The sequence below is a fragment of the Pristis pectinata genome, chromosome 37 (genome assembly GCF_009764475.1).
Source record: "Pristis pectinata isolate sPriPec2 chromosome 37, sPriPec2.1.pri, whole genome shotgun sequence".
In the NCBI taxonomy this organism is placed as follows: Eukaryota; Metazoa; Chordata; class Chondrichthyes; order Rhinopristiformes; family Pristidae; genus Pristis; species Pristis pectinata.
This window is the reverse complement of record NC_067440.1, coordinates 10,559,192-10,585,242: the sequence shown is the minus strand read 5'-3', so window position 1 is coordinate 10,585,242 and position 26,051 is coordinate 10,559,192. Positions and strand designations below refer to the sequence as shown.

The 26,051-nt window shown below is 48.3% G+C and overlaps 3 protein-coding genes across 9 annotated transcripts in view; 1 reads left to right on the top strand and 2 right to left on the bottom strand.

Moving 5' to 3' along the window:
• The window catches only part of LOC127586538 (immunoglobulin superfamily member 3-like), a 34,061-nt gene extending 18,486 nt beyond the window's left edge, over positions 1-15,575 (bottom strand). Inside the window, exon 1 of one of the 2 annotated variants that reach the window (XM_052044562.1) lies at positions 14,443-15,575. The gene's annotated coding sequence lies outside the window, so the exon portion shown is untranslated. Of the gene's footprint in view, positions 1-9,752; positions 9,828-14,442 lie in introns of those variants that run through there. The other variant, XM_052044563.1, reaches the window with a different exon arrangement.
• Positions 6,669-26,051, top strand: part of LOC127586539 (uncharacterized) — a 29,389-nt gene continuing 10,006 nt past the window's right edge. For 2 of the 5 annotated variants that reach the window (XM_052044567.1, XM_052044569.1), the window contains exons 1-3: positions 8,318-8,415; positions 11,274-11,403; positions 23,946-24,314. In XM_052044567.1, coding sequence (XP_051900527.1) covers positions 8,332-8,415; positions 11,274-11,403; positions 23,946-24,314 — 583 coding nt within the window. In that variant the 5' untranslated portion in view covers positions 8,318-8,331. Of the gene's footprint in view, positions 6,797-8,317; positions 8,416-11,273; positions 11,404-19,321; positions 19,394-20,675; positions 20,773-23,945; positions 24,315-26,051 lie in introns of those variants that run through there. The other 3 variants (XM_052044568.1, XM_052044571.1, XM_052044570.1) reach the window with 3 other exon arrangements.
• Positions 11,481-19,068, bottom strand: LOC127586544 (leukocyte cell-derived chemotaxin-2-like). 2 transcript variants are annotated; one of them, XM_052044579.1, is made up of 5 exons: positions 18,948-19,047; positions 16,326-16,383; positions 15,596-15,692; positions 13,279-13,427; positions 11,481-11,760 (listed from the first exon to the last, which is right to left on the bottom strand). In XM_052044579.1, exons 2-5 carry the CDS (start codon positions 16,363-16,365, stop codon positions 11,591-11,593), a joined length of 456 nt encoding a protein of 151 aa, XP_051900539.1. In that variant the 5' UTR covers positions 16,366-16,383; positions 18,948-19,047; the 3' UTR covers positions 11,481-11,590. The 2 variants fall into 2 exon arrangements, with proteins under 2 accessions (XP_051900539.1, XP_051900541.1); XM_052044581.1 differs by having other exon boundaries at positions 11,599-11,760; positions 13,279-13,500; positions 18,948-19,068.

Genomic DNA, 26,051 nt, shown 5'->3' with positions numbered 1-26,051 from the left:
TGTGGAACTTTCTGGTGTAGTCCATCCCCTGACAGCTCTTGCATGCTGGGTAGTTTTATTCTGACTCAGTGTCTCTGGGACCTGTCGCCACTCCTCGTCCAGATTTAACCTTCACCCACACACACACACACACACACACTTCCTTCTCTGGATCCAAGGCAGATTACACAAGGGTGAAAACCCTTTGCTGGAGGACAGGAGCTGGGGTTTATTCTGGTACTTCACTGCTGGCTGCTCACCCTGTCTCCCCCTCCCACCCCCAGCACAGAAAGGGGGGTAGGTAGGTACACCCATAGATAGATAGATATACAGACAGACATATCATTAATTAATAACAAACAGATCCCAATCAAAGCCCTGATGTCCACATGTACATCTCTCTCTGTTGAATAACCTGCAGGTTGCTTCACAACTTTTGACATCTCGCATGATCCCAAACTTCCATGGTCACTTTTCCTGAATCCATCGACAGGCTGTTTCCAGTGAAGCGCTTTATTCCTGGTTCATATCTCCAATGCATTCCATTCCTTTCACTCCAATTCACTTTGTGACGTTCTCCAGCCCCACATCCCCAGCCTACATCCTAACCCCAAACCATAATCCTACAACTCCCGTGATCTGGTGATCCCACGATTACACTTGCCGGTGCTATCGCTTTGTTTAATAAAAGCAGAAAATGCTGGAAACACCCATCAGGTCAGGCAGTGTCCATGAAAAGGGAAACAGATTTAACATCTGAGTTCAGTGACTCTATGATTAGAAAAGGCCTTCAACCTGAAACATTGACTGCTCCTCTCCTCACGGATGCTGCCTGACCTGCTGAATTGTCTGTTTTTATTTCCAATCTCCAGCATCTGCAGGGTTTTCTTTTTTTGCTTTTCATTCGTTTACAGGGCAACCAAGCCTGTCTTCAAAGCTCTCTCCTAACTGACCATGAGGTGATGAACTACCTCCATGACCCTTCTTGGGGTGAGGAGGTTCCCTCGGCACTGTTGAGTGGGTGACTATATGGAACCAATGAACACAAAGGAGATCTATATATTTCCAAACAGAGCATATAACATGGGGGACCTAAGGGTGGTGATGCCCTGATTCCTTCATACTTCCATGCAATAGGCTTGGGAGACAATGTCCAATTTGCTGATGATGTGAAAGTTGGTGGTAGTGTTGACAGTGAAGAAATTTGGCATGTCCCCTTTCACCCTCACCGATTTTTATCGATGTACTATAGAAAGCATCCTATCTGGATGCATCACGGCTTGGTACGGCATCTGTGCTGCCCATGACCTCAAGAAACTGCAGAGAGTTGTGGACGCAGCCCGGCGCATCACGGAAACCAGCCTCCCCTCCATGGACTCTGTCTACACTTCTCACTGCCTCGGTAAAGAAGCCAACATAATCCAAGACCCCGGACATTCTTTCTGCTCCCCCCTCCCATCGGGCAGAAGATACAAAAGCCTGAAAGCACGTACCACTAGGCTCAAGGACAGCTGTTATAAGACCATTAAATGGTCCTCTTGTACGTTAAAATGGACTCTTGACCTCACAATCTACCTCGTTATGACCTTGCACCTTATCGTCTGCCTGCACTGCACTTTCTCTGTAGCTGTAACACCTTATTCTGCACTCTGTTATTCTTTTACCTTGTACTATGTCAATGATCTGTATGAACGGTATGCAAGACAAGTTTTTCACTGTATCTCGGTATAATAAACTAATTTACCAATTTAGATTACAGGAAGGTATTGATCTGTTGGTGAAATTAGGTGATTGAATTAAATCCCTGTTCAGTGTGAGGTGATGCATCAGGAGGACCAACGAGTGAAGGACTTACACAATGAATGGTAATTTTCATTGCAAAGGCATTCTGAGGAACAGAGGGCCCCTGGTGCACAAGTCCGAGGATCCCAGAAGGTCGATAAAACGGTGAAGAAGGACGATGGCATACCGGCCTCCATTTGGTGGAGCAGGGAGGTTCTGGTACAACGTTTGTTAGGCTGCAGCTGCAGCACGGTGTGCATTTGTGGTCACTGTAGGAAGGAGGCGACTGCACTGGAGGTGCGGAGGAGGTTCCCCAGGGATGGAGAGTTTCAGTGATGAGGAGAGACTGGAGAGGCTGGGTCTGTTCTCTCCGGAGCAGAGGAAGTCAATAAAGGTTAATAAAGATTGAGGTACATAAAATGACAAGGGGTGAAGGAATCTTTAACCCTTATTAGAGAAAAATAAAACTAAAGGACATTTTAGGAGTAGAGGTTTAGAGGGGATCTGAGAGGGGAGCTTCTTCTGGTGGAGGAGGGAGGGAGGGAGGGAGTGCTTCGGAGATACATCCCTACCCTGCCTCTTATTCCAGCTGAGTCCACCATCCCTTCCCCGTGAATTCTCCCTAACTCTAAATCCCAATCGTATTTCAACACATCTTGGAAGGAGGCCATTTGGCCCATCTCGTCTCTACCTCTGGAGCTATCCCATCAGCCCAATTCCCCCGGCAATCTCACATTCCCACCAAATCCGCCCAGATTCCACCAGTTACCCACCCGCACACTGGGCGGGGGTGGGGTGGGGGGCGGGAGGGTTGCGATTTACAGCAGCTGATTAACCCACCGACCCCGCACAGTGTCGGGATGTGGGAGGGAACTGGAGCACCCGGGGGGGGGGAACCCACACGGTCACAGGGAGAACATGCAAACTCCACACACACACACACACACACACACACACACACACACACACACACACACACACACACACACACACACACACACAGCATCAGAGGTCGGGATCGAACCCGGGTCACTGAGCTATGAGGCAGTGGCTTTACCCGTTGCGCCACTGTGCCGCCCTGCTGTCACAACCTCTACATCCTAATGCTTAAATCACACTTTCACATCCAAAGTGCACATCCCTGTTTCACTTTCCAAACCTACATCCCATCTTAACCCCGTGTTCCAATTGCACATCCTACCCCCCCCCCACCGAACACAAGCTGTCCCAAGTTCCCCCCAACCCGTCCCACCAACTGGGCCACACCAATTGGTCAATATCAGGAAGGGTTTTGGCACTGATCCCACTGCAGTTGATTAACCATCCACGTCTGAGAAGTTTGAATCCAGGTCTCAAAGTTGAGAAGGAAAGTTCTTCTTATTTATTTAAATCCTGGTAGGTTAGATGTCAACTTTACCTTCCTGCTAGTTGGCAAAAGGATCATGTGTGCCAATGAGAGAGATTCAGGCTGTGGACCGAGTGCAGGTGAATGGGATCAGCATAGATGGGTACAATGGTCAATATTGATACTTTGGGCCAAAGGGCCTGTTACTGTGCTGTGCGATGCTAGGAGAACAGATTGCAGGGTTTGACGGTTGATAAGAGAACTAGGAATGGAACTCATGGGAATTCTCTGAATGCACAGTCTTTTCCCCAGCGTTGGGGAATCAAGAGCTACAGGGCACAGGTTTGACGTGAGAGGGGAGACATTTAATATATATAGAACATATGGAAGACTACAGCACAATACAGACCCTTCGGCCCACAATGTTGTGCCGACATCTTATCCTGCTCTAAGATCTATCTAACCCTATCCCACATAGCCCTCCATTTCTCTATCATTCATGTGTCTACCTAAGAGTCTCTTAAATGTCCCTAATGTATCTGCCCCCACAACCTCTGCCAGCAGTGCGTTCCACGCACCCGCCACTCTCTGTGTAAAAAACTTACCTCTGACATCCCCCTTATACCTTCCTCCAATCACCTTAAAATTATGCCCCCTTGTGTTAGCCATTGTCACCCTGGAAAAAAGTCTCTGACTGCTGCTTGATCTATGCCTTATCATCTTGCATACCTCTATCATGTCTCCTCTCATCCTCCTAGTGTCTCCTTATAATCCATACCCTCCAAACCAGGCAACATCCTGGTAAATCTCCTCTGCACCCTTTCCAACGCTTCCACATCCTTCCTATAATGAGGCGACCAGAAACGAACACAATACTCCAAGTGTGGTCTAACCAGGGTTTGATAGAGCTGCAACAACATTGTGGGCCGAAGGGCCTGTACTGTGCTGTAGTGTTCTAAGTTTTATGTTCTAAATACGCACCATCCTTTGTGTGAAGAAGCTGTCCCTGATGTCCCATTTAAATCTTTTGCCTCTGAACTTAAACCTATGCACCCCCTCCCTCCCTGGGGAAAAGACTGTGTGCTTTCACCCTGTGTGAGCCCCTCATGATCTTATACACCTCCATCAGGTCACCCCTCAATCTCCTACATTCCAGGGAATAAAGTCCTGGTCTACACAACCTCTCCTTGTAACTCAGGCCCCCAAGTCCAGGCAACATCCTGCACTCTTTCTAGTTTAATATCACCTTTCCTATGGCAGGGTGACCAAAACTGTGCACAATACTCCAAGTGCGGCCTCACCAACTGCATCATAACTTCTCAGCTCCTCTACTTGATGCCCTGACTGATGAAGGTCAGGGTGCCAAACGCCTTCTTCACCACCTTGTCTATCTGCGACGCCACTTTCAGTGAACCATGCACTTGATAGGAGTAATGAAGTCAAGTGCTGAGACCATCAAAGAATTTGTCCAGTAACAAAACAGACATAGAAAGTGGGTGTGCTTTGTGGTGAGATTGCTAAACTATGGCTTTCTTTTCCTATTTCAAAGACTCATTGACCCTACACTTGCCTGTCAATACTGACTCATGGTGCCCACTTCCTGCATTGACAGTTTGCTGACAATGGCTGCTCGAAACAGCAGGGAAATAAGACCACCGTTCTACTGGGGTTACGAGTGTTCATTTGGCCTGGAGAGCAGAGGAGGACAGAACCACAGAAAGCACCGCAGAAAGCAACTCATCCGCATGCATCGCAGCTTGGTACGGCAACTGCTCTGCCCAGGACCGCGAGAAACTGCAGAGAGTTGTGGACACAGCTCAGTCCATCAGACAAACCAGTCTCCCCTCCACTGACTCCGTCTCCTGCCTCAGGAAAGCAGCCAAATAATCACGGACCCCTCCCACCTTGAACATTCTCTCTCCTCCCCCCTCCCATTGGGCAGGAGATACAAAAGCCTGAGAACACACACCACCAGGCTCAACGACAGCTTCTACCCCGCTGTTATCAAACTCTTGAACCGACCTCTCATTAGCTAAAGATGAACTCTTGATCTCCCGATATACCTCGTCGTGGCCCTTACACCTTATTGTCTGCCTGCACTGCACTTTCTCTGTAGCTGTAACACTTTATTCTGCATTCTGTTTTCTTTTGTACTACCTCAATGTAGTACAAAAGAAAACAGAATGCAGAATATAGTGTAACAGTTACAGAGAATGTGTGTAACTGTTGTGTGGCATATCTGGCGGGATGGCAGGCTTTTCACTGTATGGGATGGCAGGTTTTTCATTGTATCTTGGTTGATGTGACAACCATACATCAATAGCGATCCCAAACTGGGCAGGAATCACAGAGGGAAGGTTTTGGAGCTGAACATTTAGTTGTAGACCTGTAGAATGTCTGTACCTACGTGCCTGTGATGCTGCCGCAAGCAAGTTTTTCATTGTCCCTGTACCTCACCATACGTGTACATGGCAATAAACTCCACTTGACTTGACACTTGGGGCGATTTACAGTGGCCAGTACACCGACCCTGCACGTCGTTGGGATGTGGGAGGGAATCAGAGCACCCGGGGGAAACCCACACTCTGTACTACCTCAGGTAATACAGAGTGCCTTGAGGTAGTACAGAGTAAAAACAATAACAGAATACAGAGTAAAGTGTCACAGCTACAGGGAAGTGCATTGCAGGTAGACAATAAGGTGCAAGGTCATAACAAGGTAGATCGTGAGGTCAAGAGCCTATCTCATCGTATAAGGGAACCGTTCAATAGTCTTATCACCATGGGATAGAAGCTGTCCTTGAGCCTGGTGGTACGTGCCCACAGGCTCCTGTATCTTCTGCCTGATGGGAGAGGGGAGAAGACAGAATGACCTGGGTGGGTGGGGTCTTTGATTATGCTGGCTGCTTCACCAAGGCAGCGAGAGGTATAGACAGAGTCCAAGGAGGGGAGGCTGGTGTCCATGATGCGCTGGGCTGTGTCCACAACTCTCTGCAGTTTCTTGTGGTCCTGGGCAGAGCAGTTGCCGTACCAAGCCACGATGCATCCAGATAGGATGCTTTCTATGGTGCATCGATTTAGTGTTACATTTACAGAGAAAGTGAAGTGCAGGCAGACAATAAGGTGCAAAGACCACAATGAGGTAGATTGTGAGGTCAAGAGTCCATCTAGTAAATAATGCAGAGTAGTCAGAATGCATTGAGCAAGAATACATGACTCACACTGAACCTAAAATTGAGTCCAATTCTTATCCCGAGGTATTGTCGGATATTCAGTGTCAATGCTGAGTTTTCAAACTGGCTGCAATCTCAAAAGGAAATGTTGAAGTATTAGTTTAGCTCCACTTCTGCACCCCTGCTACGTGACAATGTCCCCAAAGCAACAAAGCAACAAAGTGCTCAGTAACGAGATGGCTCCAGGCTATCTGGTTCTGTCCCTGACGTTCGAAAGTGTGGACGTAACAAGAAAGATGCTTCAACCAATCACAGACTGCAGATAAACTCAAGCCTTGCCCCATGAAAACTGGTGGTTAAACAGTAAACATTTCTACTTCAGGCAGATGGGTTGGAAGTTGGGAGAAGGTAAAATGGAATCAAATTTTACCTCGGAATTTTGGATTATAAGCAGAGCTCACGAGGAAAGTGGAAAACATTGGAAGAACACAGGCTGGACATTCTGAGTAGTTGTCATGGTAGGTTCTATATTAAATCATCCAGAATTAAAGGATATGTTATATTTAGTGGGGTAGCTACGAGAGAGAGAGAGAGAGAGAGAGAGAGAGAGAGAGGAGAGAGAGAGAGAGAGAGAGAGAGCAAATGCTGGAACCTGGAGCAAAAGACAAGCTACTGGAGGAACTCAGCTGGAGGCTGTCCCTGTCCCTGCTGGAGGCTGTTCCTGTCCCTGCTGGTCTGCAGGGAAAGGATCGGTGCAGGATTAGGAGAAGGAACATGAGACATGAGAGAGCAGGAACTCAGCTGGTCAGGCAGCATTTTTGAATTCTAACATACTAACATTTTTACTTTTATTTTACGTATTATCATAAGTAGTAATCAATAAAATAGTTTTTAACACTGAATCATGCCCAGTGTGTTTCTTTTGTTGCTGGTTCGTGACATGTGTAAAATCATGAGGGGCGTAGGGTGAATGCACATGGTCTTTTTCCCAGTGTTGGGGAATCAAGAAATAATGGGCATAGTTTAAGATAAGAGGGGAGAGATTTAATAGGAACTTTTGGGGGGCAACTTTTTCACCCAGAGGGTGGTCCGTATGTAGAATGAGTGACTGAGGCAGGTATGATCACAGCCAATACTGTTCCCAAACAATATCCCAATTTTCAAATCTTTATTCTCAAGAATTAGATCCAAGGATCCCTTTAACTTAGAGTCTTAGAGATATACAGCACGGAAACAGGCCCAATTCATCCAGGCTGACCAAGATGTTTAACTGGGCTAGTTCCCATTTGCCCCTGTTTGACCCATATCCCTTTAACCCTTTCCTGCCCACGTCCCTGTCCGATTCTATGATTCCAATTCTGAGAAAGTAATGATTTTGATCAAACCTCTCACAAGGCTGCAGGAGAGTGAGATGTGCTTGGGAATTTAGCTCAAAGTCTCTCCAGGCTGTTCGGCCCATTGTGCCCCTGCCAGCTCACACGCCAAACCCATTCCCCCACTAATTCTCCCTGTAACCATTGCTGATGGAAGGGGCATGTTTGTTATTTATTGATATGTGTATATTTTAGGTGTTTGGGAGTTTAAGTAAGCTGTTCATTGTCTACTGTCTGTTAGCTTTATGAATACATTATATTCAGCCCATCTAGTCCATGCCAGCTCCATACCATCTCCTTATCCCTGCACCCCGCAAATCATTATCCCTCTCAAGCCCATGGACTCCCCTTTGATTGACAGCTGTGGCTATCCCTCGAGGTCAGGGACGATGGTCTTTGTTCCGTTGATCTATTTATGGACTCTCAGAAGTAGCCCACAAGAGCGAAGAAGCCCATGTGTGTGTTTGTTTAACGCGTACTTGATGTCGCACTACAAAAAGCACACGATACTTCACAAATCAACTGATTCCAATGGTATGGAAACCACAACAAATGGAGCTGATGGATTTGTTGCAGCCTTCACAGCCATTGAGTTCGAAGTAACTTCGTCCGCCTGTTCCACCGCTGAGGTCTTGGTCGGATTGTTCTTTGTCAGGGACCTCACCATTGACCTTAACGCCATGGGTGACCCTACCAGGAGCAGAGCTCCAGACGGCATCGCTCTCGGGATCTCAGGACCACACAAGTTCCTCCACCACAACAAGGTGACAATCCACGGTGAAGGATCCAATAGCCAATAGACAATAGCCAATGGACTGATCGTTCCACCTGCCTTAGCCAGTCAGATCCAGGTTATACCAGGGAGTTGCCAGGTGGAATACCAGCTTGCTTTAAAGATATTGTTGAAGGAACAGGCATTTGTTGTAATTCAGGGGCTAGTTTGGGAAGCTGAGATCGGTTATGCTCAGGTTGACAGTTCTAATTTACTTTAAAAACTCTCCCTATTTGCCTGAACCATTTCTAGTGTTTAGGGGATTGGTTGTCTGAAGATGGGTGAGGTGTTTGGGACTTCTGAGTGAGGGTCAGTCTGTGTTATGTATTGCTCTAACTGACCCCATTTGACTGGGTGGCTTATCCCAACAGCAACCCTGTTCTCACCCAGTTGGATGACTTATCCCGACAGCAACCCTGTCTTTACCCAACTGGACAAATTATCCCAACAGAAACTCTGTCCTCGCCCAACTGGATGACTTATCCCAACAGCAACCCTGTTCTCACCCAGTTGGATGACTTATCCCAACAGCAACCCTGTCTTTACCCAACTGGACAAATTATCCCAACAGAAACTCTGTCCTCGCCCAACTGGATGACTTATCCCAACAGCAACCCTGTTCTCACCCAGTTGGATGACTTATCCCGACAGCAACCCTGTCTTTACCCAAATGGACAAATTATCCCAACAGCAACTCTGTCCTCACCCAACTGGACGACTTATCCCAACAGCAACCCTGTTCCCACCCAGTTGGATGACTTATCCCAACAGCAACCCTGTCTTTACCCAACTGGACAAATTAGCCCAACAGAAACTCTGTCCTCGCCCACCTGGATAGCTTATCCCAACAGCAACCCTGTTCTCACCCATTTGGATGAATTATCCCAACAGCAACCCTGTTCTCACCCAGTTGGGTGACTTATTCCAACAGCAACCCTGTCCTCACCCTATCACAGATATTCTTTTTGCCCTATCCTTCCCTCCCTCACCTTCTCTACAACTTAAAACTACTCTAAAACTACTACAGTTTTGATGAAGGGTCTTCAACCTGAAACATCAAACGTTCCTCTCTCCACAGTCTCGCTGAATGTTTTTAGCATTTTTTGTTTTTATTTAATTTTTGAAGCGCCTGCAATTATTATTTGACTTTCAACGCCAACTTTGCAACAGTGACGACTCTTCAAAAGTATTTCTTTGAGAAGAAGTATTGCGGGGCATCTGAAAATTATGGAAGGTGCTGTCCTATTTAATGCAAGAAGAACCTTGGAGAACAAAGCAAGATAGTTCAGTTCTATGTGAAAATAAAACAAACTCAGAGGGGAAATTTACCTTGAGAGTACTGTGGAGCCTTGCGTTTCTGTGCTAGGCAAATCCCAAGCAGTTGAACAATGAACTACTTGTCCTTGTTTTGCAAGATTTCTTCTGGTCGATTAATTCTGTGGGGGAAATCAAATCTGCCTATCACCCAGGCACTCAAACCAATCGGTCCCCTATCCCCATCCGCATCCCCCACTGTTCCCACCTGCCCTGCCCACTTTCCCTCACAACCTTCCTCTCCTATCAGATCCCACTATCTGCAGCCCTCTGTTGTCTCCACCTCTCACCTCCGGCCTCTGTCACTGTTCCCGCCCTCCCCTCCTCCATCTGCCTATCACCCCCCCCTCACCTGGATCCACATCGCTTGCCAGCTGCCGTCTTACCCCTCCCTCTCACTTCCTTGCACTGGCTCTCTCCCCTTCTACATCTGACGCGAGATCTCGACCTGAAAATTCACCCATCTCTTTGCCTCCACAGATGACCCACTGAGTTCCTCTGGCAGCTTGTGATTTGCTCCAGATCCCAGGACATCCCAACCACTGACCCTGGAGCCATTCTAACCACTCTTATGTTAGGAATTAGAGATGCTCTCATAACTCCCATAGCAGATGGAATTTAATGCAGACAAGTGTGAGGTGTGGCTGATGGAATTTAATGGAGACAAGTGTGAGATGTTGTATTTTGGAAGAACAAATCAAGGTAGGACGTACACAGTAAATGGTCGGGCACTGAGGAGTGCGGAGAAACAAAGGGATCTTGGAGTTCAGATACATAATTCCCTGAAAGTGGCGTCACAGGTAGACAAGGTTGTAAAGAAGGCTTTTGGCATCCTGGCATTCGTAAATCAAAGTATTGAGTCTGGGAGTTGGGATGTTATTGTGAGGTTGTATGAGACATTGGTGAGACCAAATTTGGAGGATTGTGTGCAGTTCTGGTCACCTAACTATAGGAAGGATATCAGTAAGATTGAAAGAGTGCAGAGAAGATTTACTAGAATGTTGCTGGGTCTTCAGGAGTTGAGTTACAGGGAAAGATTGAACAGGTTAGGACTTTATTTCTTGGACTGTAGAAGAATGAGGGGAGATTTGATAGAGGTTTACAAAATTATGAGGGGTATAGACATAGTAAATGCGAGTAGGCTCTTTCCACCTAGATTAGGAGAGATAAGTACAAGAGGACATGGCTTTAGGGTGAAAGGGGAAAGGTTTAGGGGGAACATTAGGGGGAACTTCTTCACTCAGAGAGTGGTGGGAGTGTAGAACGAGCTGCCATCTGACACGGTAAATGTGGGCTCACTCTTAAGTTTTAAGAATAAATTGGATAGATACATGGACGGGAGAGATCTGGAGGGTTATGAACTGGGTGCAGGTCAATGGGACTAGAGGAATAAAGTTTCGGCACATACTAGAAGGGCCGAATGGCCTGTTTTCTGTGCTGTAGTGTTCTATGGTTCTAGTTTGGGTAAATCTGTGAGAGTTGAACCGCAGGACAGATGTGACAAAAAATGCTTTGTTGATTTTGCCCTCAACGCAGTTGGAAGCTGGTTCCTCCGTGAGTGAAGTCGTCGTTCGAACGAGTGGCCGAAAATCTCGCCCCAAAATTTGGGCTTTCCCCCTCCATTGGTATAAATTGCATGAGGAGTACTCCAGAACGACTGCGACAGGTAATGAAAATCTCACAACGAGAAGGTCCACACCTTATTAACAATCGGTATTAACTCACTCAGAAACAAGCACTGCATTGTGTTACACCACACCGACACAATTTTTATCTGTGTACTGCCTTTTGCACAGAGAAATTCTGAGGCCTCCCTGGGTTGGTACTGTTACAGGCATGTCCTGCTCAACAGGCTACAGATAAGGTGTAGGGTCAATGGAACTGTTACACATCTGAATGTGCAAGTGGGAATTCATCAGTGGGTAAACATGTTGAACGTTCACCATCTTCCCGAGCTTCTGACCCTTCCGAATCCTCCCAGTGTAATGACTTGGATTGACAAGGAACATCTTAATGCAGTAACCTGCAAATAGAGGGGTTTTATTTAAGAAAAAGTCGTCCATTATTGCGCAGGGGTGTACAGGAATGAGACGGGACACCTGGTTGAGTGGAGCCGCAACAACGACCTCTCGCTCGACGTCAGTAAAACTACGGAGCTGATCGTTGACCAGGAAGGGGAAGGAGGGTGAACATTCGCCGATCTACATTGGGGGATCGGCGGTGGAGAGAGTCGGCAGCTTTAAATTCCAGGGCGTTAACATATCGGGTGACCTGTCCTGGGCCCAGCACATAGATGCAATGACAAGGAAGGCTCGCCAGTGTCTTTACTTACAAGGTTAAACAGGTTTGGTTTGTCGCCGAACACTCTAACAAACTTCTACAGATGTACTGTTGAAAGTGTCCTGGCTGGCTGCATCACGGTCTGGGATGGCAATTCGAATGCGCAGAAACGCAAGAAGCTGCAGGGAGTAGTGGACTCAGCCCAATACATCACGGGCACATCCCTCCCCACCATCCGGAGTATCTACAGGAGGTGCTGCCTCAAGAAGGCAACATCCATCATCAAAGATCCCCACCATCCGGGCCGTGACATCTTCTCGCAGCTCCCATCGGGCAGGAGGTACAGAAGCCTGAAGTCCCCACACCACCAGGTTCAGGAACAGCTACTTCCCTTCAACCATTCGGTTCTTGAACCAACCGGCACAACCCTGATCACTGCCTCAGTACAGCAGCACTGGGACCGCTTTGCACCACAATGGGCTTTGATTACTTTTGTTCTAATTGTGTTCTTTCTTGTATAATTTATATTTAGTTTATGCTCTTCTTGTGAATGCTGCTTATCTGATGCTCTGTGCCTGTGATGCTGCTGCAAGTAAGCTTTTCATTGCACCTGTGCACACATGGACTTGTGCATCTGACAATAAACTCGACTTTGACTTTGAAAAAGCAGCAACTAACTTGTGCGTGATCATTTTGTTTTTCGGTTGGCGGTGGAAGGGTGAACGTTGTCTAGGAAGCAGAACAGAGCATCCGTGCCCGTCCTCAAAAATCGTGCCTGCGGGATCCAATGAGGGAAGTTGGTTCAGGGTCACCTGTGACAAGGCAGCACTCCCTCAGTACGGGGAGAGACCCTTCATCTGGACTGAAAGATAGAGGGGAGATAGCCAGAGGTGAGGGGAAGGGATGGAGCAAGAGCTGGCAGGTGCTTGGCGGAGCCAGGTGAGGAGGAGTGACAGGTAGTTGGAGGAGGAGAGAGTAGGAACGGTGACTGGGAGGTGATAGGTGGAGGCAAAGGGCTGCAGATGGTGGGATCTGATAGCAGAGAAAGGTGGAGCACGCAATTAAGTGAGGGAGGTGGGGAGGACAGAGGGGAAGAGTAGGGGGAGGGGACACACTGGGAGAGTCTCGACCCGAAACGTCGACTGTCCATTTCCCTCCACAGATGCTGCCCGACCCGCTGAGTCCCTCTGGCAGCTCGCGTGTTTCTCCAGTTTCCAGCATCGGCAGTCTCTCACGTCTCCAGTCGACCTACTGGCCTCACCTGATCCTTCCAGCCCAACTCCGTGGTTTATCCCGTTCCGGGCACTTCTGAAGGGATACTCCCGTCCCGTCAGTTGGCCGGTGAAGGGGGCGTAAACCGCGACTCCGGCCCTGCAATCCAGGTCGACCCCTCTGTGTATGCTGGTCCCTCTGGGCACAACAGGACACAGTCAGGTCCTCAAATTCTATTAGGAGGCAAAATAAAAGACAAACCCCGCAGACGCTGCAAATCCAAAATAAAAACAGAAAGTAGTCAAAATACTCAGCTGGTCGGGCAGCTCTGTTACCTGTTAACTGATTAATTGCTTGTTTTATTGTTAACAATATAATATATAACAATATTATAAAATACTAGCACAATAAAAATATACAATAAAATAATATAATTTTATAATAATGAAACATAGTAAAGATGCACCATAGAAAGCATCCTATCTGGATGCATCACGGCTTGGTATGGCAACTGCTCTGCCCAGGACCACTAGAAACTGCAGAGAGTTGTGGATACAGCCCAGCACGTCACAGACACCAGCCTCCCCTCCGTGGACTCTGTCTACGCTTCTCGCTGCCTCGGTAAAGCAGCCAAGACCCCACCCACCCTGGACATTCTCTCTTCTCTCCTCTCCCATCAGGCAGGAGCCTGAGGGCATGTACCACCAGGCTCAAGGACAGCTTCTACCCCACAGTGATAAGACTATTGAACGGTTCCCTTATACTCTGACCTCATGAGCCACCTTGTTGTGACCTTGCACCTTATTGCACTGCACTTTCTCTGTAGCTGTGACACTTTACTCTGTACTGTTATTGTTTTTACCTGTACTACCTCAATGCACTCTGTACTAACCCAACGTAACTGCACTGTGTAATGAATTGACCTGTACAATCGGTATGCAAGACAAGTTTTTCACTGCATCTCGGTACAAGTGACAATAATAAACCAATATCAATAATGTTTAAAAAAATAACTGATAACTAAAATTCCAGGAAGGGTAGAAAGAAAAATGTAATCAGAGCCTTGCTTTTTTAACAACCTAACATATATTTCATCTTGGCCTGGAGCTTTATCCACTTTCATAGGCAATAAACCTTTTAAAGTTGTAAAGTTGGACTGAACAGTAAGAGGCCCTTCAGCCCAATGTGTCCATGCAGACTGTCGAGTGCTTACCTGTACCAATCCTGTTTGCCAGCACCTGCTCCGTAGCCTTTTATATCTCAGCAGTTCAAGAGTTCGTCTTGTTGTTGTGAGAGTCTTTATCTGCAAAGCCCCCCTCAGGGAATGTGTTCCAGATTCCAATCACCTTCTGCGTGAGAAAATTCTTCCTCAGATCCCTACTAATCCTCTTAACCCTTACGTTAAACCTGTGCCCTCTAGTTCTTGATTTCCCAACCCTGGGGAGAAAGACTGTGTGCATTCACCCTGTTTATGCCCCTTGTGATCTTATAGGGCAGGCGCGGTACAGGGCAGGCGAGCAGGAACGGTAGTGTAGCGGTTAGCGTAACGCTTTACAGCACCAGCGACCCAGATTCAATTCAGCCGCTGCCTGTATGGAATTTGTACGTTCTCCCCGTGTCTGCGTGGGTTTCCTCCGGGTGCTCCAGTTTCCTCCCACATTCCAAAGACGTACAGGTTAGCAAGTTGTGGGCGTGCTATGTTGGCACTGGAAGTGTGGCAATACTTGCGGGCTGCCCCCAGAACACTCTACACAAAAGATGCATTTCACTGTGTGTTTCAATGTACATGTGACTAATAAAGATATCTGATCTTTTCTTATCTTATCTAATATACCTCTCTATAAGATCACCCCTCATCCTTCTATGCTCCAATGAAAAAATTCCCAACCTGCTCAACCTTTCTCCATAACTCAGTCCCTCGAGTCGTAGCAACATCCTTGTAAATCTCCTCTGCACTCTTTCCAGCTTAATGGCATCTTTCCTACAGCAGGGTGACCAAAACTGAATACAATATTCCAAATGTGGCCTCACCAATGTCCTGTACAACTGCAACATGATGTCTCAACTTCTATACTCAGTGCCCTTGACTGATGAAGGTCAGCGTGCCAAACGCCTTCTTCACCACCCTGTCTACCTGCAACTTGACAGTTTGACTGGTGCATCAGGAGCACACAGAAGCTCTGTGTAAGGAGTTCAGTGCCTCACAAACCACCCACCCTACCTGCCACTCTCTGGCCTGTCTGGGAAAGAGTCCTTGAGTTTCACATTGGTCTCATCAGCCACCTCAGATCCCACAAGTACTGGGGTGGAACCAAATCACCCTTGATACCAAAGGACTGACTTAGAAGAAGGTTTGTGCACATTACCTGAGAGAGCCATAATCTCCTGTCCCATAGATATCGGGACTTCTCAGTTGGTTCCTGGGGTTCCCGGCACACATTTGCCCCCACCTGCCAGATGAAACTGTAAGGGATAGAATTTAACGCAGAAAAGACAATGGTTCACACACTGTTACAATCACACATTTTAAGATTGGGAAGTACAAGGTAAAAACAGTCAAAAAAGAGATACAGCACAGAAACAGATCCTTCGGCCCATCGAGTCCGTGCTGACCATCAAACACCCGTTTACGCCCATCCCATTTCATTCTCCCCGCATTCCCATTAACTCCCCCCAGGTACTACCCCCTCACCCACACACTAGGGGGGCAATCAACCCACCGACCCAACACGTCGTCGGGATGTGGGAGCACCCGGGGGAAGCCCACACGGTCACAGGGAGAGCGTGCAAACTCCACACACAGACAGACAGCGCCGGAGGTCGGGATCGAACCCGGGTCTCTGGAGCCGTGAGGCAGCAGCTCTACCCGCTGGGCCACTGTGCCGTCCTGCTGCTCATCCTACAGAATAACCTGTAACTAGTGATCTATGTTCTACCTCAATGCACTGTGTAATAGATTGACCTGTACGATCGGTATGCAGAACAAGTTTTTCACTGTACCTCGGGACAAGTGACAATAATAAACCAATACCAATATACTCACCAGGTCAGGCAGCGTCTGTGGGGAGAGAGACAGAGGTAACTAATCCTACTTACCTTGAGTGAAAAGACTGAAGGCAAGGAATTCCCTCAGCATGGTGACGTCTTGGGAGATCTGGAGAGAAAGAGCCTCAGTTACTATTGGATCACCTGCCCTTCACAGACTGTGTGCCTGCTAAGAAGGTCTGGAGAAGGTGAAAGGGTCCTTGCTGATGCTTGTCCTGCATAGCAGAGGACTCTGTGATCTACACACCGCTCCCAGGAGCACAGACCAAGACTGGCATCAACTGCCACATTTAGGGTACAGCTCTGGTCGCCTTCCAGTAGGAAGGAAGACATTAAAAGGGGGAGGGTCCAGCACATATTTACAAGGATTTCTTTACTAGTCACATGTACATCGAAACACACAGTGAAATGCATCCTCTGCGTCGAGTGTTCTGGGGGCAGCCCACAAGTGTCGCCACACTTCCGGCGCCAACACAGCACGCCCACAACTTCCTAACCCGTCCGTCTTTGGAATGTGGGAGGAAACCGGAGCACCCGGAGGAAACCCACGCAGACACACGGGGAGAACGTACAAACTCCTCACAGACAGCGGCGGGATTTGAACCCGGGTCGCTGGCGCTGTAAAGCATTATGCTAACCACTATGCTACCGTGCCTGCCTCAGATGTTACTGAGGTTGGGTTATAAGGAGAGACTGGATAGGCTGGGACTTTTTCCCCTGGAGTGTAGGAGGCTGAGGGGTGACCTTATGGAGGTTGATAAAATCATGAAGGGTGTAGGTAAGGTGGATGATCACAGACTGCTCCCTGGGGTAGGGGATTCTAAAACTAGAGGGCACAGGTTTAAGTTGAGAGGGGAGAGATGTAAAAGGGACCTGAGTGGAAACTTCTTCTCCCAGAGGGTGGTCCGTATATGGAACGAGCTGCCAGAGGAAGTGGTTGAGCAGGTAAAATAATATTTAAAAGCCATTGGGACAGGTACGTGGATAGGAAAGGTTTAGAAGGATATGGGCCAAATGGGACTAGCTCAGGTAGGCAACTGGGTCAGCATGGATGAGTTGGGCCGAAGGGCCTGTTTTCCTGCATAGTTAGAGTAGACAGCCGGTATCTTTTACCCAGGGTCGAAATGTCTAATACTAGAGGTGAGAGGGGGTAAGTTCAAAGGGGATGTGTGGGGCAGGTTTTTTACACGGAGAGTGGTGGGTGCCTGGAATGTGCTGCCAGGGGTGGTGGTGGAGGCAGATACGATAGAGGGGTTTAAGAGGCTCTTAGACAGGCACATGAATGTGCAGAGAATGGAGGGATGTGGACCTTGTGTAGGCAGAAGGGATTAGTTTAGTCAGGCATTTAGTTACAATGTCAGGCACAGTAGTGTAGCGGTTATCGTAACACTATTACAGCACCAGCGACCCAGGTTCAACTCCCGCCGCTGTCTGTAAAGAGTTTGTACGTTCTCCCCGTGTCTGCGTGGGTTTCCTCCAGGTGCTCTAGTTTCCTCCCACATTCCAAGGTCGTATAGGTTAGGAAGTTATGGGCGTGCTATGTTGGCACCGGGAGCGTGGCGACACTTGCGGGCTGCCCCCAGAACACTCTACGCAAAAGATGCATTTCACTGTGTGTTTCAATGTACATGTGACTAATAAAGATATCTTTATCTTTACTAGTTTAATTAGTTCGGCGCAATATGATGGGCTGAAGGGCCTGTTCCTGTGCTGTACTGTTCTATGTTCTATGTCCCAGTGAGAACATCAGCTCCCTACACTTAGTCCTGGAATGACTTGGAAGGAAGGTCTCCTCTGTATTTGGATGGCAATCTGGGTACTGAGGCTTGTCACCTGATATAACCAGAAGAACAAAATCAACGGGCTCAGTCACATTGTGTCAGCCAACTGGACTAAATTTCCCTCCACAGACGCTGCCTGACCCACTGAGTTTCTCCAGCTTTTTGTGCGTTGCTCCCAGTTCCAGCATATGCTGTTACTTTTGTCTCCAGACTAAATTGCATTCAGTTTTGGACACGCTGCTGCAGGAAGGACGTCATCAAGCTGGAAAGAGTGCAGAGGAGATTTACGAGGCTGTTGCCGGGATTTGAGGGACTGAGTTATGGAGAGAGGTTGAGCAGGTTAGGACTTCTTTCATTGGACTGTAGGAGAATGAGGGGTGACCTTACAGAGATGTATAAAATCATGAGGGGCATCGATAGGGTGAATGCACACAGTCTTTCTCCCAGGGAAAGGGAACCAAAAACTAGAGGGCAGAGGCTTAAGGTGAGAGGGGAGAGATTTAAGGGGAGCAACTTCACCACACAGAGGGTGGTCCGTACAGGGAACGAGCTGCCAGGGGAAGTGGTTGAGGCAGGTATATTAACAATATTTAAAAGACATTTGGACAGGTATACGGATAGGAAAGGTTTAGAGGGATATGGACCAAATGCGGGCAAATGGGACTAGTTTGGATGGGAATCTTGGTTGGCATGGACCAGTCAGGCCGAAGGGCCTGTTTCCGTGCTGTAGGACTCTGACTCTTATGACTAATTCCTCAGCTACCAGTGAACTCCAAGACCGTCCCCAACCCACCCCTACCCTTGCCACCACCCACCCCACCACCATCAAACGTGAGCAGATAACGCAGCGCAGATAAAAATAAAGGAGTAACCCCAAATGATTTCAACAGACCCGCTCTTGCTCTTGGGCCACACTTGTTAGGAGATTCCGGAGCCAGTGCACACGGGAGGGTTAGGGGTCTGACTGTGTTCTACTGACCAAGGGCAGAACAGCGTCAATAACTGCTTGGCCAATTAGATCAAGCGAACATAAGGTCTCTCTTGGGTTAACACCACTCAGGATCTTTACCCGCTGGGAACTCACTTTCTTTACCATGTCAATATTGACCGAAGCTTACGTGTTGATGAAATCTGTGAGGGTTCCAGGAAGCTGGTTGGGAACTGCAGGCAGGCCATAGATATATTCTCGGACGTGCGACAACTAATGTCCTCTGACATCAGATTACCCATCGCCGGCTAACTCTCACCAAGGTCAGTGCTACTTTACGCACTCATCAGCTCCACCCCTTTGCTGACCAGTCCCTCCTTCTGGAACCCAACACTCGATGGAGCAAGAAGGTCAGTCACTGAGCTCTTGTGACGGTTGGCGGACGGGGGAAAGAGTCAGAGAGAGACAGTACAGAAACAGGCCCTTCAGCCTAATTGGTCCACGCCGACCAAGGTTTCCATCTGAGCTAGTCCCATTCCCCACGTTTGGCCCATATCCCACTAACCCTTTCCTATCCGTGAACCTGTCCAAGTACCTTTTAAATGTTGTTAATGTACCTGCCTTAACGACAGGTTCCAGAGTAATTATCCAATCATTCGCCACCCTCTTCTGTGAAGTTGCCCCTCAGGTCCCTTTTAAATCTCTCCCTTCTCACTTTAATCAACTGCAGAGAGTTGTGGACACAGCCCAGCACTTCACAGACACCAGCCTCCCCTCCTTGGACTCTGTCTTTACTTCTCGCTGCCTCGGTGAAGCAGCCAGCATAATCAAAGACCCCACCCACCACATTCTCTCTTCTCTCCTCTTCCATCAGGTAGAAGATACAGGAGCCTGAGGGCACGTACCACCAGGCTCAAGGACAGCTTCTACCCCACTGTGATAAGACTATTGAACGGTTCCCTTATACAATGAGATGGACTCTGACCTCACGATCTACCTTGTTGTGATCTTGCACCTTATTGCACTGCACTTTCTTTGTAGCTGTGACACTTTACTCCGTACCGTTATTGTTTTTACCTGTACTACCTCAATGCACTCTGTACTAACCCAATGTAACTGCACTGTGTAATGAATTGACCTGTACGATCAGTATGCAAGACAAGTTTTTCACTGTACCTCGGTACAAGTGACAATAATAAACCAATCCCAATACTCTCTAGTTTTTGATTCCTTTTCCCTGGGAAAAAGACTGAGTGCATGGACTGAGCTGTGTCCACAACTCTCTGCAGTTTCTTGTGGTCCTGGGCAGAGCAGCTGCCGTACCAAGCCTTGATGCATCCGGATAGGACGCTTTCCATGGTGCGTCGATACAAGTTGGTGAGGGTCAGCGGGGACACGCCGAATTTCTTTAGCCTTCTGAATCAGAGGAACCTGGATAGAGTTTTGGATTGCAATATACCTAAAATAATCCAGTGTCCTCCTATGTGTGGCTTCAGCGTCTGCCCACACTCTTATGCACACTCTGGGATGCTTTATGACTTAGAGCATCCCATATTAATGTTATTACAAGCTATAAAACAAGTGTCTAGCCTCCTGTTTGTAAAGGGAAACTACGCTTAGCCACAAGGCCGGATGTGCAATATACTGCGCCTTTTTCATGTCATGACCCTCATTGACTGTTGCATCCTCACATCCAGCACAATGAACCCAGCTCGGGTTCCATCCGCGTCTCTGAAGCTTCCCGCTCTCCTCTCTTTCTGGCTGTGTAGCAGCACGTTGCCTGTCACCGGTAAGAAGGAGATGTCTGCCATGGCAGGAGGCAGCAGATGTCAGAATCGGACGTTGTAGAGCTGGAGGGGTGTCACTGAGGGAGGGAAGGGTGAGGCCACCGAGCTGCAGAAGGGATTGTCGGCAGGCTGGAGGAAGTGAACTGGCAGTGGACTCACAGGCGGGGCTCAGCCGGAACGGCAGGTCCAGTCGGTGGCCTTCAGGAATCTGTTTACACCGTCAGAAGATCCAGCCGGCTGATTAGATTCAGGAGATTTAGGTTTAAACTGCCCTTGGTGTGGACGTCAGAGGATGTAATGGTCATCAAAATCTGATGGGGAAAAGAGGAGGGAGACAGAGAGAGAGAGACCAGAAACCAGAGGATAGAGAGACAGTGTGTGTGTGTGTGTGTGAGACAGAGAGACCAGAGACTAGACAGAGAGACATTGTGCGTGTGTGTGTGTGTGAGAGAGAGAGAGACCAGAGACTAGACAGAGAGACATTGTGCGTGTGTGTGTGTGAGAGAGAGACCAGAAACCAGAGGATAGAGAGACAGTGTGTGTGTGTGTGACAGAGAGAGAGACCAGAGACTAGACAGAGAGACATTGTGCGTGTGTGTGTGTGAGAGAGAGAGAGAGAGACCAGAGACTAGACAGAGAGACATTGTGCGTGTGAGAGAGAGAGAGACCAGAGACTAGACAGAGAGACATTGTGCGTGTGTGAGAGAGAGACCAGACTAGACAGAGAGACATTGTGCGTGTGAGAGAGAGAGAGAGACCAGAGACTAGACAGAGAGACATTGTGAGTGTGTGTGAGAGTGAGAGACCAGAGACTAGACAGAGAGACATTGTGCGTGTGTGAGAGAGAGAGACCAGAGACTAGACAGAGAGACATTGTGCGTGTGAGAGAGAGAGAGAGACCAGAGACTAGACAGAGAGACATTGTGCGTGTGTGAGAGAGACCAGAGACTAGACAGAGAGACATTGTGCGTGTGAGAGAGAGAGAGAGAGACCAGAGACTAGACAGAGAGACATTGTGCGTGTGTGAGAGAGAGAGACCAGAGACTAGACAGAAAGACATTGTGCGTGTGTGAGAGAGAGAGACCAGAGACTAGACAGAGAGACATTGTGCGTGTGTGAGAGAGACCAGAGACTAGACAGAGAGACATTGTGCGTGTGAGAGAGAGAGAGAGACCAGAGACTAGACAGAGAGACATTGTGCGTGTGTGAGAGAGAGAGACCAGAGACTAGACAGAGAGACATTGTGCGTGTGTGAGAGAGAGAGACCAGAGACTAGACAGAGAGACATTGTGCGTGTGAGAGAGAGAGAGAGACCAGAGACTAGACAGAGAGACATTGTGCGTGTGTGTGTGTGAGAGAGAGAGAGACCAGAGACTAGACAGAGAGACATTGTGCGTGTGTGTGTGAGAGAGAGAGAGACCAGAGACTAGACAGAGAGACATTGTGCGTGTGTGAGAGAGACCAGAGACTAGACAGAGAGACATTGTGCGTGTGAGAGAGAGAGAGAGAGAGACCAGAGACTAGACAGAGAGACATTGTGCGTGTGTGAGAGAGACCAGAGACTAGACAGAAAGACATTGTGCGTGTGTGAGAGAGAGAGACCAGAGACTAGACAGAGAGACATTGTGCGTGTGAGAGAGAGAGAGAGACCAGAGACTAGACAGAGAGACATTGTGCGTGTGTGTGTGTGAGAGAGAGAGAGACCAGAGACTAGACAGAGAGACATTGTGCGTGTGTGAGAGAGAGAGACCAGAGACTAGACAGAGAGACATTGTGCGTGTGTGAGAGAGACCAGAGACTAGACAGAGAGACATTGTGCGTGTGAGAGAGAGAGAGAGAGACCAGAGACTAGACAGAGAGACATTGTGCGTGTGTGAGAGAGAGAGACCAGAGACTAGACAGAAAGACATTGTGCGTGTGTGAGAGAGAGAGACCAGAGACTAGACAGAGAGACATTGTGCGTGTGTGAGAGAGACCAGAGACTAGACAGAGAGACATTGTGCGTGTGAGAGAGAGAGAGAGAGACCAGAGACTAGACAGAGAGACATTGTGCGTGTGTGAGAGAGAGAGACCAGAGACTAGACAGAGAGACATTGTGCGTGTGTGAGAGGGACCAGAGACTAGACAGAGAGACATTGTGCGTGTGAGAGAGAGAGAGAGAGACCAGAGACTAGACAGAGAGACATTGTGCGTGTGTGAGAGAGAGAGACCAGAGACTAGACAGAAAGACATTGTGCGTGTGTGAGAGAGAGAGACCAGAGACTAGACAGAGAGACATTGTGCGTGTGTGAGAGAGACCAGAGACTAGACAGAGAGACATTGTGCTTGTGAGAGAGAGAGAGAGAGACCAGAGACTAGACAGAGAGACATTGTGCGTGTGTGAGAGAGAGAGACCAGAGACTAGACAGAGAGACATTGTGCGTGTGTGAGAGAGACCAGAGACTAGACAGAGAGACATTGTGCGTGTGAGAGAGAGAGAGAGAGACCAGAGACTAGACAGAGAGACATTGTGTGTGTGTGAGAGAGAGAGACCAGAGACTAGACAGAGAGACATTGTGCGTGTGTGTGAGAGAGAGAGACCAGAGACTAGACAGAGAGACACTGTGCGTGTGTGAGAGAGAGAAAGACCAGAGACTAGACAGACATTGTGCGTGTGTGTGTGTGTGTGTGTGAGAGAGAGATAGAGACAGAGAGAAATTGGAAGTGAGAGAGAGAGAAAGAGGGAAGATAAAAAGAGAAAGAGAGAGGAAAAAGAGAGAGCTTGTCAAAAGAGGCAGAGAGGAGGGAGAAAACGAAGAGCGGGGAAGAAGAAGCCAGCGACAGAGATGGAGACAGCAGCAGAGTGTAGGGGGAGCAGGCAACAATGAGAGCGGAGTGCAGGTTTCAGCAGTGGCTCACTCGGCCCTCCTCACTGGACTTTGGTCAGTGAGTGAGCCCTGTGTCCTGCTGTGGGTGAGGCCAAGGGACCCAGTGCAGACAGGATGCGATCGGCAGCCTCCGAACGTCTCGCCAATGAGCAAGTCATCACCTTTGGTCACTTCTCGTTCCAGGACAATGAATATCCCCAGGATTCGTTGACCATCTCTACATCCAGGTTAATGCTTGCTGGAGTTGGTTAAACCCATCTCCCTGTCCTTTCACTCAACGCCTTATGAACCTTGTGTCTTTTATCCAGAATCCACACTGGTACTGGACAACGTCTCCCAGTCCCCTGCCTCCCTCACGGTGAGGGAAGGAGAGACTATTAACCTGACGTGTACCTTATCAACAACAGCGAACGTAGAGGAGATGAGGTTCATCTGGAAGTGGGGAACGTCTTCAACCACTTGCTCTGCAACGGCTGATGAGTCCATATTGTGGCAGTGCAACCAGGTTCCTGATCCAAGAGTCCTTGTCACAACTGATCTTCAAACTAAATCCTCAGAGTTCAGAATCACCCGAGCTCTCCTGAACTACAGTGGAACTTATAAGTGTGAAGTTGTAATCATCTCTCCTCTGCCAATTTTGGAATTCTATGGAAGTGACTCAGTGGTGCTGGTTGAAGGTAGGAAAGGTTATAGAGCAATACAGCACAGATACAGACCCTTCAGCCCAACCAGTCCATGCCGACCATGGTGCCCACCCAGTTAGTCCCAATTTCCTGCGTTCAGCCCATATCCCTCCAAGCCCCGCCCCTCCATGTGCCTATCCAAGTGCTTCTTAAATGAACCTGCCTCACCCACTTCCTCTGGCAGCTCATTCCGTGTACTCACCACCCTCTGCAGGAAAAAGTTGCCCCTCAGATCCCTTTTAAATCTTTCCCCTCTCACCCTAAACCTACACCCTCTAGTTTTGGACTCCCCTACCCTGGGGCAAAGACTGTTACCGTCCACCTTATCTCTGCCTCTCATAATTTTAAACATTTCTATAAGGTCGCCCCTCATTCTCCTACGTTCCAAGGAATAAAGACCCAGCCTGGCCAACCTCTCCCTATAACTCAGGCCCTCGAGTCCTGGCAACATCCTCGTAAATCTTCTCTGTACTGACCAGTTTAACCACATCCTTCCTATAACAAGGTGACCAAAACCGTACACTTGATTCTTGTTCCTTGCACATACGTATGGCCCAGTTATTTTCATCAACCTGTGTTTCATAGAACATAGAACATAGAACACTACAGCACAGTACAGGCCCTTCGGCTCACAATGTTGTGCTGACATTTTATCCTGCTCTAAGATCTATCTAACCCTTCCCTCCCACATAGCCCTCCATTTTTCTATCATTCATGTGTCTATCTAAGAATCTCTTAAATGTCCCTAATGTATCTGCCCCCACAACCTCTGCTGGCAGTGCGTTCCACGCACCCACCACTCTCTGTGTAAAAAAAACCTACCCCTGACATCCCCCTTATACCTTCCTCCAATCACCTTAAAATTTAGTCCCCCCATGTTAGCCATTGTCGCCCTGGGAAAAAGTCTCTGACGGTCCACTCGATCTATGCCTCATCATCTTGTACACCTCTATCAAGTCATCTCTCATCCTCCTCCTCTCCAAAGAGAAAAGCCCCAGCTCGCTCAACCTATCCTCATAAGACATGCTCTCCAATCCAGGCAGCATCCTGGTAAATCTCCTCTGCACCCTCTCTAAAGCTTCCACATCCTTCCTATAATGAGGCGACCAAAACTGAACACAATACTCCAAATGTGGTCTAACCAGAGTTCTACAGAGCTGCAACATCACCCCGTGGGTCTTGAACTCCATACCCCGACTAATGAAGGGCAACACACCATACGCCTTCTTAACAACCCTATTGACCTGCACGGCAACTGTTTTCCCTTGGTCGAGGCCCCCCTTCCAAGCCAGCCTTCCACTGGACCGGCAGAACAACTTCCAACTTGACCAGGAAGCTGCTGGAACCTCCAAACCCCCGACTTTCTGGATCTTCAGTGGCAACCTTGAGGGATCTATGGACGTAGACCCCAAGATCCCTCTGTTCCTCCACACTGCTGCGAGTCCTGCCATTAACCTTGTGTCCTCTGATTTCCATCTCTGCTCCTGTCCGTGACCTTGTGTGGTCCATCTCTGCTGCTTTGTGATCCGCTCAGAGTGTCATTGGGCTCTCTGCACCACACTCTCTCTGGAACTGCAACACTATATTCTGCAATTTGTTTTCTTTTTACTACCTCGATGTAGTGTAACCGACATATGTCAACCTGATTATGTATGGAATGATCATGCAAAGCAAAAGCTTTTCACTGTATCTCCATATGTGTAACAATAGTAAAGCTCTGCAATCCAATAC

Coding starts and splice junctions, on each gene's coding strand:
- LOC127586544 (XM_052044579.1), bottom strand. CDS start 16,365: ATGCTGAGGGAATTCCTTGCCTTCAGTCTTTTCACTCAAG. Junction 15,693..16,325: donor CTTCAGTCTTTTCACTCAAG/GTAAGTAGGATT, acceptor TATCCCTTACAG/TTTCATCTGGCAGGTGGGGG. Junction 13,428..15,595: donor GGAGATTATGGCTCTCTCAG/GTAATGTGCACA, acceptor TGTTGTGCCCAG/AGGGACCAGCATACACAGAG.